Genomic DNA, 18593 nt, shown 5'->3' on the forward strand with positions numbered 1-18593 from the left:
CACACACACACTATGCATGGCTCCTCACTAATGACTATCGATACTATATACCACAGGAAGTCAAACTGAACTGCACAGACACCATAATGATGAAATTCATGTGTACTTCTATGCTTACCCACAGACGCTTCAGCTGTTTGGAAGTGCCGAGTCTCCAGAGGTCCTGCTGGATTGTGAAGGTTGCATGTTCTTCAAGCCCACATGCATCGGCACTGCCTCACAAAAGTCCTACACCATCAAGAACATCTCCCGCATTCCTCTCAGGTTTGTCAGTGTTGGAGTTGGTAAGGTGATCAACAAACAATAAAGAGTGGTAACTCTCTCCATATATAAGGTGCACAACTTCAGGTCAGTGCAATTCAAATCAAGTTTCATTGTTTGAAAGGTGGATTTTAAAATATTGTTTTGTTATCTTCTTTTTTTCAAAACATTGAAAACAAAATATCATATGATTCGTATTAGTCATAACATCCAAGTGTAAACTTAAAAAAAAATATGTTCACTAAGAAGGCATTCTGTATGAAACTCTTTTAAGATGTATTTCTCACATTCTCTCATGGCATTCTCACAACCTTTCATGCATGTTAGACACTCCAAAGTTTTTTGTTTAATGCTTTGGTTGGTGCTGTCTGTTGGCTTGTTGAAACATGTTCCGCATTTGAGTTTGTGTCTGAGGCTATGTTTACGTTCTGATTCTGCTCAGAGATATCATGCACCATGGATTATGTGATTGTAGTGTGTGTGTGTGTGTGTGTGTGTGTGTGTGTGTGTGTGTATTGTGAGTATATATATATATATAAAAGGACTCATTGAAATATATGCTTCATCTTTTATTGTGTTAGAGTATGTGGTAAGCCAAGGTACAAGTTTTTTTTTGGAATGTCTGTAAACTGAAAACAAGAGCCAAGTCTTTAGAGTACAGTGTTGTGTGTGTGTGTGTGTGTGTTGTATGTGTGTGTGTAAAGGTATGAGTGGAGAATGAAGCACACGGATGCCAAGCAGCTGAAGGTGGCCCCTGACTGTGGCCTCATCCCTCCCAATGAATCACAGGTCAGAGCTCTCGTTTCTGAAGACAGGTTATTTATTTCTTTTTCTTTTTTTTCTTTTTTCTTTTCTCTTTTTTTTTTTGATGGCCTAGTGGTAATGCACCCTGTCTATGAAGTGAGTGTTGATGGATTTGAGTCCCATATACAGAGCATGATTTTTATTTCCCCCCTCCCCTCCACTAGACCTTCATTGATAATAATAATAATGATAATATTTTATTTTTATATAGCGCTATAATACAAGCATAAGCAAGTTACAAGCGCTTTATAATCCAGTACCTAAAGTGAAACAAGAAAGCATATAAAAAGTAGTAGGAACATAGAACAGAATCATTAACATTATAAAAACACAATGCATAAAACTCACAAAGTGACATGCTCTCAATACTACAACTGTTACACTCCAACGCTTACAACAACACACACACAGACACACACATGATTAAACGGCTAAGATACCAGCAATTTTCATTTAAAATACATACATGTAAAAAGGAGCATAATTGTAATTTGCATACCATAGATTTGGTAAAAAATGTAAAATAAAGTTTTGGATAGAAAATGTAAAAGGGGTAAAAATCGGCAGTCATTATCCCTTTCAAACCACACCACCACCATCCATCTACCCACCCCCATTCTCTCTACTCACCCATCACACACACTCACATTTCCATGAGCCTGGGACAACAGCACTATTTGAGTTATGACAAGTGATGGTCTTGGTGCCAGTCATTCAGATGAAATGACAATTCAAGGTCCCATATACAGCGTGCTCTAAGCACATAGAAAAGAACCCATGACCAGGCAAAATTCTGTAGAAAAATCCACTTTGATAGAAAATAAAATGAATTCATGTGCAGACAGAAAAAAGGACAAAAACAATATGGGTGGCAGTGTTTCGTAGCAACACACTGAACGACATATATTAAGTTTTGGACTTAAGGCCAAGTTGTTTTTAATGATATAAATGATAATATAGATCAACACTCTGACATCCATAGCCATATATACATCAAGTACACCGTACATAAACAAGTGTGTGCACACACAAGCACACAAACCAACACACATGCACATGCACACACACACACACAACAAGCAGTAAGTTCAAGAAGCACATCAGTTCATAAGATGGTAGGCAGAACAGAAGGGACATATTTTGAGAATTTTTTCAAACTGAACTCAGGTGGGTGGAGGAATGGTCAGGCATCTGGCATCTGTTTTCCCCATTCTTTTTTCTTTCTTTTTTTTATTTTAACATGCATGATACAGCATATATGAATCAGTCAACACACTTTGATGCCTCATTGAAACAGGAACTAATATTATACATTCTTTGTCATTGTCTGCTTCTGGATCCACGTTCTTAGCTCTCACTTTCAAGGGTGTCAAACCATGCATACTAATCTACACAGACCATGCCACATCTGCATGCAATTTTTTTTTTTTTTTTTTTTAAAGAGCAGATGTCTACCTACACATAAACCCATTGCACTAGTCAGACCTTGAGAGCCCACTCTAAGTCTGTATAAAAACATTAACATGGAATGAAATAAAATAAGCAAAATAATTAAATAGATAGATATTTAACAAGCTACTTCTGTTGTGTGTTTCTGAAGTTGGTCAGCAGTTGCTGTGTAAGCTCCACACAGACTAAGAACACTCTTTTCTTCTTCTTCTGCGTTCACTCGTATGCACACGAGTGGGCTTTTACGTGTATGACCGTTTTGTTTTTTTACCCCGCCATGTAGGCAGCCATACTCTGTTTTCAGGGGTGTGCATGCTGGGTATGTTCTTGTTTCCATAACCCACCGAACGCTCACATGGATTACAGGATCTTTAATGTGCGTATTTGATCTTCTGCTTGTATATACACATGAAGGGGGTTCAGGCACTAGCAGGTCTGCACATATGTTGACCTGGGAGATCGTAAAAATCTCCACCCTTTACCCACCAGGCGCCGTCACCGTGATTCGAACCCGGGACCCTCAGATTGACAGTCCAACGCTTTAACCACTCGGCTATTGCGCCCGTCACTAAGAACACTCAGTCATTTTTCTTTCTTCTTGTCCCTCCAGAGCCAGACCTGGTCCTTCACGCCGTGTGAACAGGGGAAGTTTGTGATGAAGCCCAGTCTGATCGTGTGGGGCCAGGGATTCAGCAGCAACACATCGGGTGGAAAGAAGAAAGAGTTCCCAGTCAGAGTTGTGGCTGAGGGCGCTCTGGGAAGTATTGTGGTGAGTGGGGAGTGATGACGTTTTGTGCCAGTTTTGTTGTGTTGTGTTGTTTTTGTTTCATTTGAACATATAAGTTTTAAGTTTTTGAGTGTTTTCCTGAAAGTTTTTTTTAGGTTTATGTACCAAACCCATGAGTAATGTTTTCTTTGGTGCAGCCATCAGGTGCGTATGTGTGTGTGTGTGTGTGTGTATGGGTGTGCATGTGTGTGTGAGTGTGTGTGTGTGTGTGTGTGAGTGTGTGTGTTTGTGCGTGCGTGCGTGTATGCGTGTGTATGTGTGTGTGCATGCGTGTGTGTGTGTATGTGTGTGTGTGTGTGTGTGCTGCATGTGAGTGTGTGTGTGTGTGCATGTGTGCTGCATGCAAGTGTGTGTATGTGTGTGTGTCCACACATGGGTGTGTGCATGTGTGTGTGTATATGTGTGTTTGTGTGTGCATGCATACAGGTCTTTTAAAAGTTTGCACAGTGCATTTTTTGTGTGTGTGTTATTTGATTATTTTCAGCTGTTACAGACCTATCACTTAGAGCAATGCTTTAAAACAAAACTGACCCAGCTGCCTTGCTGGCTGTTGCAGGCGGAGCAGACGTACTTTGAGTTTGGGGACGTGGTGGTGGGCAGCTCGGCCACCAGGCACATCACGCTCTTCAACAACAGCTCCTGCGCCCTCATGTACAGGCTGCACATTGACCTGCAGGTGGAGGGACCCTCGTCTGAGGAGATCCTGCGTGACAACCGACCAGGTGGGAATACTTCTGTAACATGCACATGCATACACATATGTGGATGCGTGCTCGTGCACACTCGTGCAAACACATACACACACACATACACACAGACAAACACACACTTACACACAGACAAACACACACACACACACACACTCTCTCTCTCTCTCACTCACACACACACACACACACACACACACACACACACACACACACTCAAACACACACACATGCAAACACAAACCTGTATTCACACACTCACAAACACTTAAGCATAAATATTCAAAATCTGTTGGTGTGTAATTATACACACTACTGCTATTCGCCAGGGTGAAAAATTTAAAGCAGTAGGTGCACTTGGAAACTGAAAATAATGTAAACGAACATCATTGTTGTTAAGTGACCTGTTACTGGTTGTTTTGGAACGTTTATGTGTGATAGAAATGTACATAGATCACAAGGATGAATTACAGACTGTTAATTTATTAAACATGCTAGGATGATGTTGATGAAAAGGTGAGGATGATGTTGATGAAAAGGTGAACTGTATTGTGCCATATCGTATTGTGCATATTGCGCATAGGACCCTGGTTTATTGTCTCATCCACATGTCTCACCCCACTCAAAGTCTTGTTGGGGGGCAGGGGGAGTAAAAATCCCAGTCCATTTTTGGGACTTGAACCCTTGGACACTCTCTTGCTAGATAGACACATTACCACTAGGCCACCGCTTCTCAATGCAAGCAGTAAAAATCCTAGTCCATATATGGGACTCAACCCATGAACACTCTCTTCCTAGACAGACATGTTACCACTAGGACTTTAACCCATGGATACGTTCTTCCTAGATAGGTGCATTACCATGGATTAAAGAGAATGAGTGTTGTGTTGAACAGGTCTGGAACTGGACACAATGTCTGGCACCATCCCTGCCCGGTCGAAGCGTGTCATCATCGCCACTGTGCGCCCTGTGCGTCGCGTCACCTACCAGTACTCTGTGTCCTACCAGCTGCTGACACCTGAAGGTACACAACACATTTCCCTAAGCTGTCTTTTTTTTTCAAATTTATTTTATTTCATCTTTTTTTCTCTTTTTTTTTTTTTTATAAAGGAGACATCAGAGGGTGCCTGAAAGTTTTGCAGTGTACTGAACAGTATCAGCCTTCCTGGAAGAATGTGTTTTTTTGTGTGTGTGTTTTTTTTCCTCTCTTTTCTTATTTTCTTCCATTTGCATTTTCTGTTTCATTGACCATGCTTGTATCCTTTCTTTTGTTTCATGTCAATTGTTTTCAAACCCTTGATGAAATATTCCTGGATTTGTATGTTTATCCAGGAAAACAATACCTGAACAACTTGCATGTTGTTTGGAGACTGCTTCAAAAAGTTATTTTTTAGTCATGATAGAAAAAGTGGAACAGCTTGTGTGTTGTTAAGAGACTGCTTCAAGGAGTAATTTTAGTCATGATAGATAGAAAAAGTGTCAGACAAGCCAGTTACCAAGAAGTGGTTTGGTCTCTGACCGAAGATAGGCAGTGTATAAGTATCAGTGATAATAATGATAATGATGATAAAAAGAATAGAATTCTGCACACTTACATTTCCATTCCCACATCAATAGACACTAGATAAATATCAATAATGATAATCATTATAAGAAGAATATAATTCTGCACTCTTACATCTCCACCCCACATCTTTTTTTTTTTTTTTTTGTCTTTTCTTTAAACGTGATGACAGTGATTTATCTTTGTGTTTCCTCTGTGGTGACGTTGCAGCCAATGTGTCGGACTTTGCTGCCCATGAGCTGCAGCACCTGTTCCACATCCTGACCACAGGTGTGTACCCCACTGTGGCTGTGACGGACGCCAGGTGTGCCGGCAGTCTGGTGTCCATCAGCAAGAAACACCTGTGGAGCCTCTTCTCTCTGGACAGGTCAGTGGCTTGTCCGCTCTGTGTGTGTCTTGGATCACTGGACTAACGAATGAGAAAGAGAAGAAGAAAGGATCATTTGATCTTTCTTACTGTTGTCTTTCTTTTTCTTCTTCTTCTGCATTTGTGGCCTGCGACTCCGACATTCACTAGTATGTACAAGTGGGCATTTATGTGTATGACCAGTTTTACCCTTTCACATAGGCAGATATACACCATTTTTTGGGAGTGTGCATGCTGGGTATGTTTTTGTTTCCATAACCGACTAGATGCTGACATGGATTACAGGATCTTTGATGTGTGTGTTTAATCTTCTGAATGTGTATACATACAAAAGGGGTTCAGGCACTAGCAGGTCCGCACAAATGTTGACGTGGGAGATCAGTAAAAATCTCCTCTCTTGACCTAAAGATATGCTGAAACCAGGGATTGAACAAAATTCCCTAAAACATGTTTTAAAATAGGTTGTAGAAAAAGACAGGTCATTAATGAGTATACAGAAACAAAATAAAGTATGAAAGAAGAGTCATGTTGTGTTTATTATATATTTGTATGTACCTGTGTGTGTGTGTGTGTGTGTGTGTTGTGTGTTTTGTTGTCTTTGTGTCTATACATCGGTTCCATCATTCCAGCATCATGATGAGATACTGTGCAAAGAACGGGCGCTGACTGTGTGTTTCAGTCTGAACGAATGCCTGGATTCTGATCCTTCTGCTGAGGAACTCATGTACCACACTGCTACCCGCCACAGGTAATTTAACACACACAGATAAGGAAAGCAGTTTGGGCCATCAAGGCTTTTGAAAGGAAGTCTGAATGAAACCAAATGTGTGAATACGAATGAAACTAAAATGTGTAAATGTGAATGAAATTAAATGAGTAAATATGAATGAAAACAAATGTGTAAATATTAGTAAAGAGGTACAAGCTGCTATTCTTTTGACTCGTTAACTTCAGAAGCATGGGTGAAATGGGGTCATTGTGGTATGAATCTTAAGTTCATTCACTACTTTTTGTGTACAGTGAAGAAGTGTAATCGATTTTGATGAGCAAAACTGAAGCCATCCCCAGAGAAGAATTAGTAGTAAAGGAAGATGACTGATGTCCTGACCTGTAAGCTCAGTTTTATTACAGTGAAAATGATAGCCTTCACTGATAATCGCCTGCTGACTCGTAAGTTCTTTGTATCCTGCATCATAAAAAAAATGTGCTTTTCATATCTTGATCCTGTCACCTGGAATAAACTCCCAGTGCTAAGTATCTGCACTGATAACTGTGCTGGTGTGCAGTGGGTCTAGTTGCCTCCCTGAAGTGGTCTGTATAGCATTCAGAGAGGTTTTCACTGTGTGGTGTTTCAGTCACAGACGGCGGATTTCTGTCTACACCCGGGCCATCCTGGACTTCAACTTCAGTGCTGCCCCTCTGGGCAGTGAGCCGTGCTCTGTCTCCCTCATGTTTGAAAACACCGGCACTGTGGCCACTGAATGGTGAGGGATGGTGGGGCAGGGGGTGGGAGGTGGGGGGATGCTGGCTGATGGACTGCTTCGTGTGGTGTGTGTGTGTGTGAGCGCGTGCGTGTGTGTATGTGTGCATGTGTGTGTGTGTGTGTGTGCACTTGTGTGCATGTGTGTGTTTGGGGGTGTTTGGGTGTCTGTGTGTGAGTGTATATGCATGTTTTGTTTATTTCTCTGGTCTTTTCTTTTCTTTTTTTGCCCAACATTTTTTTTTTTTTTTTTGATATCAAAGATATATTATGTACCACTGGCTTTCAGTGTGTTTGGATAAACCAAGGTGCTGGCGATAAACTAAGCTTTCTTAATGCTTTTAAGCAACGATTGATAGACATGTTCATACAGGAATGGTCATCTGCAATACGAGAAAAGGACAGGTATGAATTTTATAGAACGATAAAGGATGATTTTGGAAAAGAAAAATATTTACTGAGTGTTGATGTAGTGTGCTTCAGGATAGCCCTTTCCCACATTAGACTTGGAGTATTACCTATTAATAGTAACTTAAACAGATATAGTGAAAACCCTGAAAGCAAACGATGCCCAAGTTGTGGACACAGAATCGAAAACGAACACCACTTTATTTTTGTTTGCCCATTATTCAATGACTTGAGGCAGAAGTTCCTAAAAGATTTCCTAAATTTACCCATAAGCATAATGTTAGAGGGGAAAAACGATAACTTAAGTCGTCAAGTTGGCAAATTCATTTTCCATGCTGTAAGAAGGAGACAACAAATCAATGCAAGTTAACGGATTTTGTCAATACCGTCCCGAGAAATGTGTTTCTCGTATTTTCATTGAACCTTGAATGCCAATGTTATTGGTAGTTTAGAATGTATGCCATGCAGTGAATTAACTTTATAGCCAATCTGGAAAATGACCTCATACTTAATAAGAAAAATTAGTTCGTATATACTGTGTTTAAAATGAAGTCATTTCATAGTCTGTAAATGAGCTGCTGGATTACCCATCTCCTCTTCCCCCATCCATCTTCCCCTTCCCCAATGTGTATGTATGCCTATGGCCGAAACACATTAAACCATCTGAATCTGAATCTGAATCTGAATCTTTTCTTTTTTTAGATTTTATTTTTACTTACTTCATTGTTTCTTCCCTAATGAAATATGTTTTTAAAAGCATTGAGGAACTTTAAGAGTGAGGATGATGGTTGTCATGTTTAACAGTCATTATGATGCACTGTTTGTTTTGATTCCCACTAATGTTTCAGTTATTTATATAATTTTTGTTGGATTGCACCGCCATACTCATACTGACTACATAGTGAAACATCTTTTCACTAAAAGTAATATCAGATAAAGAGAGGGCAAAAAATTGCTATGGAGGTAAAAAGTCATTGTTCGCACATGTGAGTGAGTAAATGTGTGTGTGTGTGTGTGTGTGTGTGTGTGTGCGTGTGTGTGCATGCATGTGTGTGTGTGTGTTTGTTTGTGCATGTAGGTGTGAAAAAAAAAATTGAACGTGTCACCAAAAAACATTTCAAAAAGTTCATTCAGGCACCTCAGGTGTGTACTGTCAGTCAAGGCAGGTAAATAATCTAATTAACAAAATAATTTTGGTGGGCCTTACGTTTGGTGCACAGGGCATATTGTTAACAAAATAATTTTGTTGAGTCTTACTTTTGTTGCATAGGGCATATGATTAACAAAATAATTTTGATGGGTCTTACTTTTGTTGCACAGGGTATATGATTAACAAAATAATTTTTATAAATCTTACTTTTGTTGCACAGGGCATATGATTAACAAAATAATGTTGGTGGGTCTTACTTTTGTTGCACAGGGTATATGAATAACAAAATAATGTTGGTGGGTCTTACTTTTGTTGCACAGGGCATATGATTAACAAAATAATGTTGGTGGGTCTTACTTTTGTTGCACAGGGCGTATGATTAACAAAATAATGTTGGTGGGTCTTACTTTTGTTGCACAGGGTGTATGATTAACAAAATAATGTTGGTGGGTCTTACTTTTGTAGTGTTGCACAGGGCGTATGATTAACAAAATAAATTTGGTGGGTTTTAACTTTTGTTGCACAGGGCGTTCCTGTTTCCCTGTGATCTGCAACTGGAGCTGGAGTACTGGGCAGAGACTGGGGAGTTTGATGAGGATGAACTGCATGAGGTATTGTGCTTCATTCTGACTGCACAGTGGTGTGTTATTTGGTGTGTGTGTGTGTGTGTGTGTGTGTGTGTGTGTGTGCCCGTCTGTCTGTCTGTGCACAAGCTGGCTAAGTGTGGCCAGATTTCTTCTTTTTTTTTATAATGTTGATTACATGCCTATTGTGTATCTTTCTTTCTCCATTCTATTTCTATTTATTTACCTTGGTCATAGGTTGGTTTACTTGGTTTTTTTTTCATATTTGGTTATTGTTTTCATATTTGAATGAATATATGTACATAAAATATATATATGAATACATACATATGTATAGAAAATATATGTGTATACACATATAAATACATGTATATTTATAGAATTTGATATGCTTTGAAGACCTGACCTGTGCATTTAGTCTGTGCCTAGGTCACTCACACTGTCACACATGCATCCACACACTCACACTCACACTCTTGCACTCTCACACACTAACACACTGACTCCCTGTGTTCTGTGTGACCAGATGAAGGTGATGGACAACAAGCTGTTTGACGTGACCCCCAGGAAAGGCAAGCTGGAGCCTGGCGCCACCCAGACCGTGACCTTGACCTATCACCACACCATGGCCGGCACCGACCGTCTGCCCGTCCTGCTGAAGATTGCAAGGGGCCGAGAGATTCTGGTGAGTGAGTGAGCTCCCTTCTGCTTGGGGCACAGTGCTTGCATGGGTGCATTTCAGATTTATACAGATTTCCTTATTGGTATTTTGGTGAAATGAAAAAGAAAAAGAAAGGTGTAATTTCTTTTATTTTATTCCATTTCAGTATTAATTCACATACTTTGACTTAAGTGGTTGTACACTTATGAGTATTACAGAAATCAGTCACTTCCACCCATGGTATTGATATATAATGTTCCAGTGGGTATGTTTTTTTTTTGTTTTTGTTTTTTTTGCTGCCCCGTCATCTGCACCGTTTCAGTTGCATTACTCCCACGCCGCTCATTTAGATTCCCCCATACACGGCCAAACCCGGGTTTGTCCGTCGCAGTTCCAGCCTCGGCAGTCCACAGGGAACCATCGATGTTAGGTCGCCAGGAGGCCACACACCAGAGGAGACCCTGCACTGCTGCTGAGTCACTTCGGTGGTGTTCAGTGGTGCCTGTTCTGTTTTAACGTACTTAGGACACCACCTACTAAGCCCCCTACTAACGACAATAATGGCTTTAGTCGCGGAACCAGACTGAGTGAGCGTCCCTCCCAGAGTGGAGACCGCCACCACGTCCCTCAAACAACAGCCCTCCATGAATCTGCCAACACTGACGACATTGACAGGACTCACCCCAAGCACGGAAGTGGAGGGGTATCGAAACTGAGGTCACCATGAGAGCAGGGCATGAAAGGCCACAGACTTTGAGACTATTTTGTTTTATATTGATGACGATGAAGGAGGAGGACGATGATGATGACGATGTTGCTATGGAGGTCCAGTTTGGTTTGGGACTGCATGACAAGACTGTACTCTACGCTTCCTGTCATAATGATATCCCGGCGTTAACCAGGCCCGAGAGATACAGACACTTGCAGTGTTGGTCAGGTAATTTGAGCAACACACCCAAAGATGCATCCTTGAAGTGGATGACACTCGACTGTGTGGTCCCAGTCTCCCCATTTAAGCCCAGTGGGTATGTTTTATACTCTGCTGAGTTCTGCACTGTCAACATTGCTTCTATTCTTTTGGTTGTCAACTGCTGCCATTAGATGTGAATAAGATTACTGAAAGGGGCTCTGTTGTGATCTGATCTGGTGAACAGAATATTTCTTTAAGGTAACACAGCATGCATTTTAGCAACATTTGATCTGATTGAAAGATTTTGTGTCTTTAAGGGGATACAGCACTAGTTTTAGCTACTGCACCTGACGATGTGAAAAGAATATTGACCAGAATCTCTGTAAAGTATGTTGCCTGTCTGGTGTATACATGCTGCAGTTGTTTGATCATGACAGTGAGTGAATCTCCTTCAGTGCCAGAGTCAGCTCGAAAGTACTGCTTGTGTTACAGCTGAACTTCGTTGGTGTGACCGTGGAGCCAGACAGAAAGTACATCCACTTCCCCTCCAAGAAACACATGTTCACACCTGTCCCTGTGGGAGAAAAGACCAGTCCTAAACAGGTGAGATCTTCCTTCTTGTGCTAGCCGTCACAGGTGTGTGACCTAGTTTTACTGAAAACAAAAACATATGGGAAAATGATAAATCTGCCCATTTTTATGATAATCTTTCACTGCAGTATATCAGTTTGTTCTGGAAACAACCATAATGATATTGAGTTTCTTTTGCATCATGACAAATTACATTCATTATTAGATTGATAATATTATAATGACTTTTTGTTGCATGCTGTCATGATTCAGGTAGGTAGGTAGGTAGGTAGGTTGAAGTTGCCTTCCTGAGTTTTACACATTGCACAGATGCATGTTCACTAGCATCTGTTGTGATTTATCAAGGCATCAAGTATTGTATGTGTCATTATTTGCTTCCACCAAAAGGATGGAGATGTTTTGTAATACATATGGAATGCAGATACACTGAATGATGGAATGTAGCTATATTTAATGATTTTAAACACATATAACAGTATCATGGTATGAAACATTTTCTTTTGAAATAATTCTAAATTTGTATTTTAAAAATAAAATCATATTACAATGAAAAAAAAAAGATAATTATGGCTTATAAAGGTATAGATAGGAGTACTTTTTCATATCAAATATATCAAGAGAATTATCCATTCTTTAAATCCAGTGCCTCGGTGTCATGTTTCTGGGTGTAATGTCTTTGGTTCCTTTATTTGTGAATTGTGCATTGGCAGTGTGCTTGTGTCATTTGAGGGAATATGTGAATGTGGAGTAGGCTGTGTGTGGTATATTCATGCACAGGCATATGTACTTGTATGTATGTGTATGAGATAGATATGCAACTATGTATTTCATTATCACATTATTCCTGTATAATTTTGTTTAGATATAGTTGGGGTTTTTTCTTTTCTTTATAGATGGCTTGATGTTTTTTTAAAAGTTATTGCATATTCAGTGTAGCATGTAGAAATAGAATGTTGACAATGACTGTGTGCTGGTCAGGTGTATGAGCTGTACAACGGTGGTGCTGTCCCTGTGTACTATGAGCTGGACCTTACGCCTCTGGACATCATTCAGAAGGTCAGGATCCATCTCTGTGTGCTGTCATCTCTTTATTCATTTTTATTTTATTTTATTTTATTTTATTCTTTTTATTCATCTTAAAGGAGTATAATCAAAGTGAACATTACATCGTTGGTGTTTTAGTGGGGGGAAAAACTGCAGCTGGAATGCGGAAGGAGAAGAAATTACTGGAACAGATCTGAATCTCACTTTTCATAGATCGCTTCAGTGCTTAATCAGGTAAACACCTGAAAGACTGATTAGGAAAGGAATGTATCTTGAAATAGGAATCTGCAATTCCAGGCATATTCTGTGAAAGGATAACCAAGGTGTTATTTCATTGTTGTTGTTTTTTGTTTTTGTTTTTTTTACAGCATTTTTAAAATTTCATAAATGTTCTTTGAACTGTGAAACCCTGAGATTGCCAACATCTGAATGAGTTCACAAGTATTGAGGAGCATCTTTTTGTCTGTTGGTCCATTCTGTGCCTCTCTGTCTGACTGTTGGTCTGTCTGTTTCTATGTATGTCTGTAAATATCTGTGCAGATATGTGCATGTTCTTGAGTGGATCATTTTGTGTGTGAGTGTATGTTCGTAATTTTTAGCATGAATTTGTATTTTGGTAATTGTCATTTGAAAAATGAATACAGCTGAATCTCTACGTTACACCTGTGTGGGATAATCTTGGGGGAAAAGCAAATTTGATTAAAAGATCATATTGTTTTGAAAATGCTTTGATCAAATAAGATTGTAAAGTCTATTGACAGTAGTTGTTGTTTTTCTTTCAGTAAAGTTGTTTCTGTCAGGACTGTCAGTATGGTACATTTCTCTTAGTTTCCTTTTAATTTTTTCCCCACACATATATTTCACAGGAAAACTACGACCAGCCCATCTTTGAGTGCCTCAACCCCGTGGGAGAGATCGCGCCTGGTCGAAGTGTGTCCATCGAATGGCGGTTCTCTCCTCTGGAAGCCAAAACGTACATGGTGGATGTTCCGATCCTCGTGCACAACGGCGAGTCAGCCATCGTCACATTCACCGGCATCGGTTACGATCGGCGCATCATGGGAGACACGATGCCACTGAACGAGACGCAGGACATGAGTGGTGTGCCCAGCGTGCAGAGCATCGCTTTGCCTGGACAGGTCAGCTGGTTTGTGTTGGTTTATGTTGGGCTGGGGGTGGTGTTTGTGTGCATGGTGTTGATGTGTCCGTGTGAAACTTGGATTGAAATCGTTTTGGGGTCGGTGGATCAGTACGAACCAGGACTTGTTTGGCTGGATACTTTCAAATGTTTCCTGATTACACTGCATTAAGAAAAAAGATGCAATGAAAAGAGATGTATTGTTGTATTCCAAAGTGTTTATACAACATGTCTTTTTAAGTGGTTGTAGTTTTCCTGGTTTTGTTCTTTAGGATCCTCTTTGAATCTGATAAGTTCGGCCAAGTTTTATTGCTATTCCAGTCTTTCATGAACTGTTTCACTTTATCTAGGTTTTAACCTGTACCATGCATTTTTCAGATAGTTGTACATACTTTTGTCTAAATGCACTTTTCAGATAGTTGTACACGCTATTGTCCAAGTGCGCTGCTCAGATAGTTAGTTATACACACTGTTGTGTAAACGCACTGTTCACATAGTTAGATAATTGTACACACTATTGTCTGAAATGCACTGTTGAGATAATTGTACACACTATTGTCTGAAATGCACTGTTGAGATAGTTGTACACACTATTGTCTGAAATACACTGTTCAGATGGTTTACACACTATTGTCTAAAATTCACTGTTCAGATAGTTGTACACACTATTATCTAAATGCACTGTTCAGATAGTTGTACACACTGTCTGAAATGCACTGTTCAGATAGTTGTACACACTATTGTCTAAATGCACTGTTCATATAGCTGAATACATTGTCTGAAATGCACTGTTCAGATAGTTGTACACACTACTGTCTAAATGCTCTGTTCAGATAGTTGTACACACTATTATCTAAATGCACTGTTCATATAGTTGAATACACTGTCTGAAATGCACTGTTCTGATAGTTGTACACACTGTCTGAAATGCGTTGTTCTGATTGTTGTACACACTGTTTGAAATGCTCTTTTCAGATAGTTGTACACACTGCTGTCTAAATGCACTGTTCATATAGTTGAATACATTGTCTGAAATGCACTGTTCAGATAGCTGTGCACACTATTGCCTATGATGTGCTGTTGTGACATTGGTGCAGACTGTTGTGTAACTTGTTGCCTGTTGACCACCATTGTGTAACTTGTTGCCTGTTGACCACCATTGTGTAACTTGTTGCCTGTTGACCACCAGCTGTCCCAGCTGTCCGTGGAGCGCATGTCGTTTGGCAACATGCCGCTCTTCAGCCAGGCCAGACGCATGGTGTTTGTCATCAACCGCTCCAAGACACGCCCCATCTCCTTCCAGTGGCACGTCACCTCCCAGGCCGACAGCCAGGTCAGTCACAGGTCTTTGTTGGTTTTTGTTATTGTTGTTTTTACTGCCCCATTATCTGCACTGTTTCATCAGTGTTACTTCCTTGTTGCTCAAACTAGTTCGTCTCCAACAGTCTCAGTGCCAGGGAACTATAAATGTTAGGACACCAGGAGGTTACTGTTCAGTAGTACCTCTTCTGATTCAACATAGGCAGGACACCACCTACTGAGCCCCCTGCTACAATGATCACTTAGTCATGGAGCGAGACTGAGTGAGCGTCTTCTCAGAGTGGAGACCACCATCATGTCCCTCCAACGATGGTCTCCATCAACATGCTGACATGGAAAAAAATTACAGGAACTTACCCCTGACATGAAAGTGAAGATGGATCAAGTTGAGGTCACCACTAGGGTGTGAAAGGCCACAAAATCTGGGACAGTTTTTTCTATATTGATGATGAATGAGGATGAAGATGACGATAGTCGGGGTTGGTTTTAACATACATTCACTGTCAAGGAGGTGTCAGTTCATGCAGATTGATCCAGATACACCACACCACATCAGCGTTTTGGTGGGTTTTTTTTTTTTTTTAAAGAGGAAGGACTGTGTATCATGTTGTGTCATACTGACTGAATAAAAAAACAAAATTTCTTTTCTGGGTGTTCATTCTAATCATGTGTTGTCCAGGTGCTTTCCATCTCTCCTATTAAAGGAGTTGTGCCCCCTGATGGTGATGCCATGTGTCGCATCACGTTCCTTGCCAAAGGATTGCCGTCCTTCTATGACCTGGACATCATCTGTGAGGTGAGTGCTTCATCCCTTTGGTCTTCACATTTCGCTGGGATTTTTAAAGAAATCAGAAAGATATCGACAGACATGGCTCAGCTGTATATCAGTAATGACGAGGAACATGCACAAACAGCAAAACATCTAAAATGTCTCGCATAAACCTTAGTATGCAGATGTCAACCAGAATCAGTTTCTTTTACTTACCTGAACAGAATATGGTATTGATAGAAAATTGCCATGTATCAGTATCAGTAATGATGATGAACACTCACAAGCCGCAAAACATCCAAAACATCTCAAGTATGCCTTTGTATGTAAACGTCAACTAGATCTGTTTCTTTAACTCAACTAAACAAGTAAAGCAATAGGTTTCAGTACCTTTATTCTACTATCAGTTTAAAGTGACAGGATTTTTGGACTTTTTAAAAGCTGTAATAAACAATTGGAGGCGTCATGGCAAAATTGGTCAGGCGCTTGACTTGTGATCCAGTGGTCACCAGTGGTGGGGGTTCAAGGCCCCCTTTAGACATGTTGATATGTTCTTGGGGAAGGCGCTTTACTCCAGGTTTCCTCACTCCATCCACGTGTGAATAGGTTTCTGATTTCGGTTGGGGAAGGTAAAATGGCGGAAGAAGAGGACTGGGTCCTGCTTTCCTGTGCCAAGCCCTAGACACAGTTCATACGAATCCACTACCCCGATGGCCTTGAAAGGCTGTGGGACCCTTAACCTTTTAACCCAAATCTGCCATCAGTTCAAAGAGATGGGGTTTTAGATGAAAAGCCATTATAAACAGTTAACGTTAGATTTTAAATCAGTTTTACTTTGTGACTGAATTACTGAATTGCTGTATGGTTGGCTGGGGGAACAGGTGATGGATGAATACGAGATGAAGAAGTACAAGAAGAACCTGAAGGCCTGGGAGGCAGAGCGGCAGCGTCAGATGGTGGAGTTCACCATCACTGAACATGACCTGGATGCTGACAAACGCCTGCCTTCTGCAGTGGAAGTGGTTGTGAGTTGGATGGGGTTTTTTTCTGTTTGTTATTGTCCTCTGTGTGTGCGAGTGTTTGCTCTGTATGTGTGTGTGTGTGTGTGTTTGGGTGTGCCTGTGAGTGTGTCCTTGTGTGATATGTGTGTATGAGCTTGTGCATGCATGAACTACAATTATTTTTGTAAATACACCTGTGTTAAAAACATCTCCCTGTAGTCACTGGACTAAACATTTTGTCCCATGCTTTTCCAGGAAAAAACAAGGCTTACCTTCCCAAAGACACACGCTGACCTGTACTTACCTTCCCAAAGACACACGCTGACCTGTACTTACCTTCCCAAAGACACATGCTAATCTGTACTTACCTTCCCAAAGACACACGCTGACCTGTACTTACCTTCCCAAAGACACATGCTCATCTGTACTTACCTTCCCAAAGACACACGCTGACCTGTACTTACCTTCCCAAAGAGATATGCTCATCTTTTGATAAAGTTTCATTGCAGTCATCATAAACTGCAGATCAAAATAGGAAGAAGAGAATGTGAAAACAGAGAAAACATAATTTGCAAGGAATGTAATATGGAAACTGTTGGTGACAAATTTCATTTTGTTATAGAATGTCATAAAAATACTATAATTCTAAATGAATTGATCCCACATAAATATAAATCACATGTCAATGTTCAGTTTATGCAAGTTATTCAATGTTAGGAAGAAAACTCAACTTAATCTAAGTAAATTCTTAAAACTTGGAAATGATTTGTAACATTAGTTAAGTTTGATTTGTTTTGTTGTAAATTGTTATCATTAGCATGTGCGTATGTGTATGTGTGTGCGTGTGTGTGTGTGCACTTTTTCGTGTTCCGGAGACATTGTTGGACTGAAGTTGTGATTCAATGAGTATGTATTGTTATTTTATCCTCCACAAAAGGGGCAAAAAGACTAAATTTCTTTGAATCTTTGTCTGCACCACTGCACAGGACCGCCCACCCAGCGGACGGCTGGCATCGCTGGACAGTGCACGCAGGTCATCCTCCAGTGCGGAGCTGAGCCGCTACAAGACCCTGCCGCCCATCCAGGTGCCCTCAGCCGATGAGGAGCTGGCCATGCAGAGAGCCAGCCAGAAGAAGGACGACTCACTGTGGGCCAAACCCAGCCCCCCAAGCCCCTTCCTGCTTCACCTGGGGCTGACGGCCCGCACCCATGACATCGCTCACTTCCAGGAGAACTTTGCCGTGGAGTATGCCCACTACTACATTGACAGGTGAGGGAATTTTTTTAAATTTTTTTTATGCTGCCCCATCATCTGTACCGTTTTCAGTGGCATTACTCCCACGCCGCTCATTTAGATTCCTCCATACACGGCCACACCCGGGTTCGTCCGTCATAGTTCCAGCGTCAGCAGTGCGCAGGGGACCATCGATGTTAGGTCGCTAGGAGGCCACACACCAGAGGAGACCCTGCACTGCTGCTGAGTCACTTCGGTGGTGTTCAGTGGTGCCTGTTCTGATTTAAAATACTTAGGACACCACCTACTAAGCCCCGTACTAACGACAATAATGGCTTAGTCGCGGAGCCAGACTGAGTGAGCG

At 40.8% G+C, this 18593-nt stretch overlaps 1 protein-coding gene across 1 annotated transcript in view; it reads left to right on the forward strand.

Moving 5' to 3' along the window:
- The window catches only part of LOC143285107 (cilia- and flagella-associated protein 65-like), a 44065-nt gene that overhangs the window by 19016 nt on the left and 6456 nt on the right, over positions 1-18593 (forward strand). Inside the window, exons 21-37 of the mRNA XM_076592324.1 lie at positions 125-264; positions 966-1050; positions 3125-3283; positions 3858-4023; positions 4904-5032; positions 5783-5939; positions 6619-6687; positions 7295-7423; positions 9504-9588; positions 10088-10246; positions 11625-11735; positions 12702-12779; positions 13634-13906; positions 15095-15238; positions 15905-16021; positions 16876-17019; positions 17982-18265. Coding sequence (XP_076448439.1) covers positions 125-264; positions 966-1050; positions 3125-3283; positions 3858-4023; positions 4904-5032; positions 5783-5939; positions 6619-6687; positions 7295-7423; positions 9504-9588; positions 10088-10246; positions 11625-11735; positions 12702-12779; positions 13634-13906; positions 15095-15238; positions 15905-16021; positions 16876-17019; positions 17982-18265 — 2429 coding nt within the window. The remainder of the gene's footprint in view (positions 1-124; positions 265-965; positions 1051-3124; positions 3284-3857; positions 4024-4903; positions 5033-5782; positions 5940-6618; positions 6688-7294; positions 7424-9503; positions 9589-10087; positions 10247-11624; positions 11736-12701; positions 12780-13633; positions 13907-15094; positions 15239-15904; positions 16022-16875; positions 17020-17981; positions 18266-18593) is intronic.

The sequence above is a fragment of the Babylonia areolata genome, chromosome 1 (assembly GCF_041734735.1).
Source record: "Babylonia areolata isolate BAREFJ2019XMU chromosome 1, ASM4173473v1, whole genome shotgun sequence".
Classification (NCBI taxonomy): Eukaryota; Metazoa; Mollusca; class Gastropoda; order Neogastropoda; family Buccinidae; genus Babylonia; species Babylonia areolata.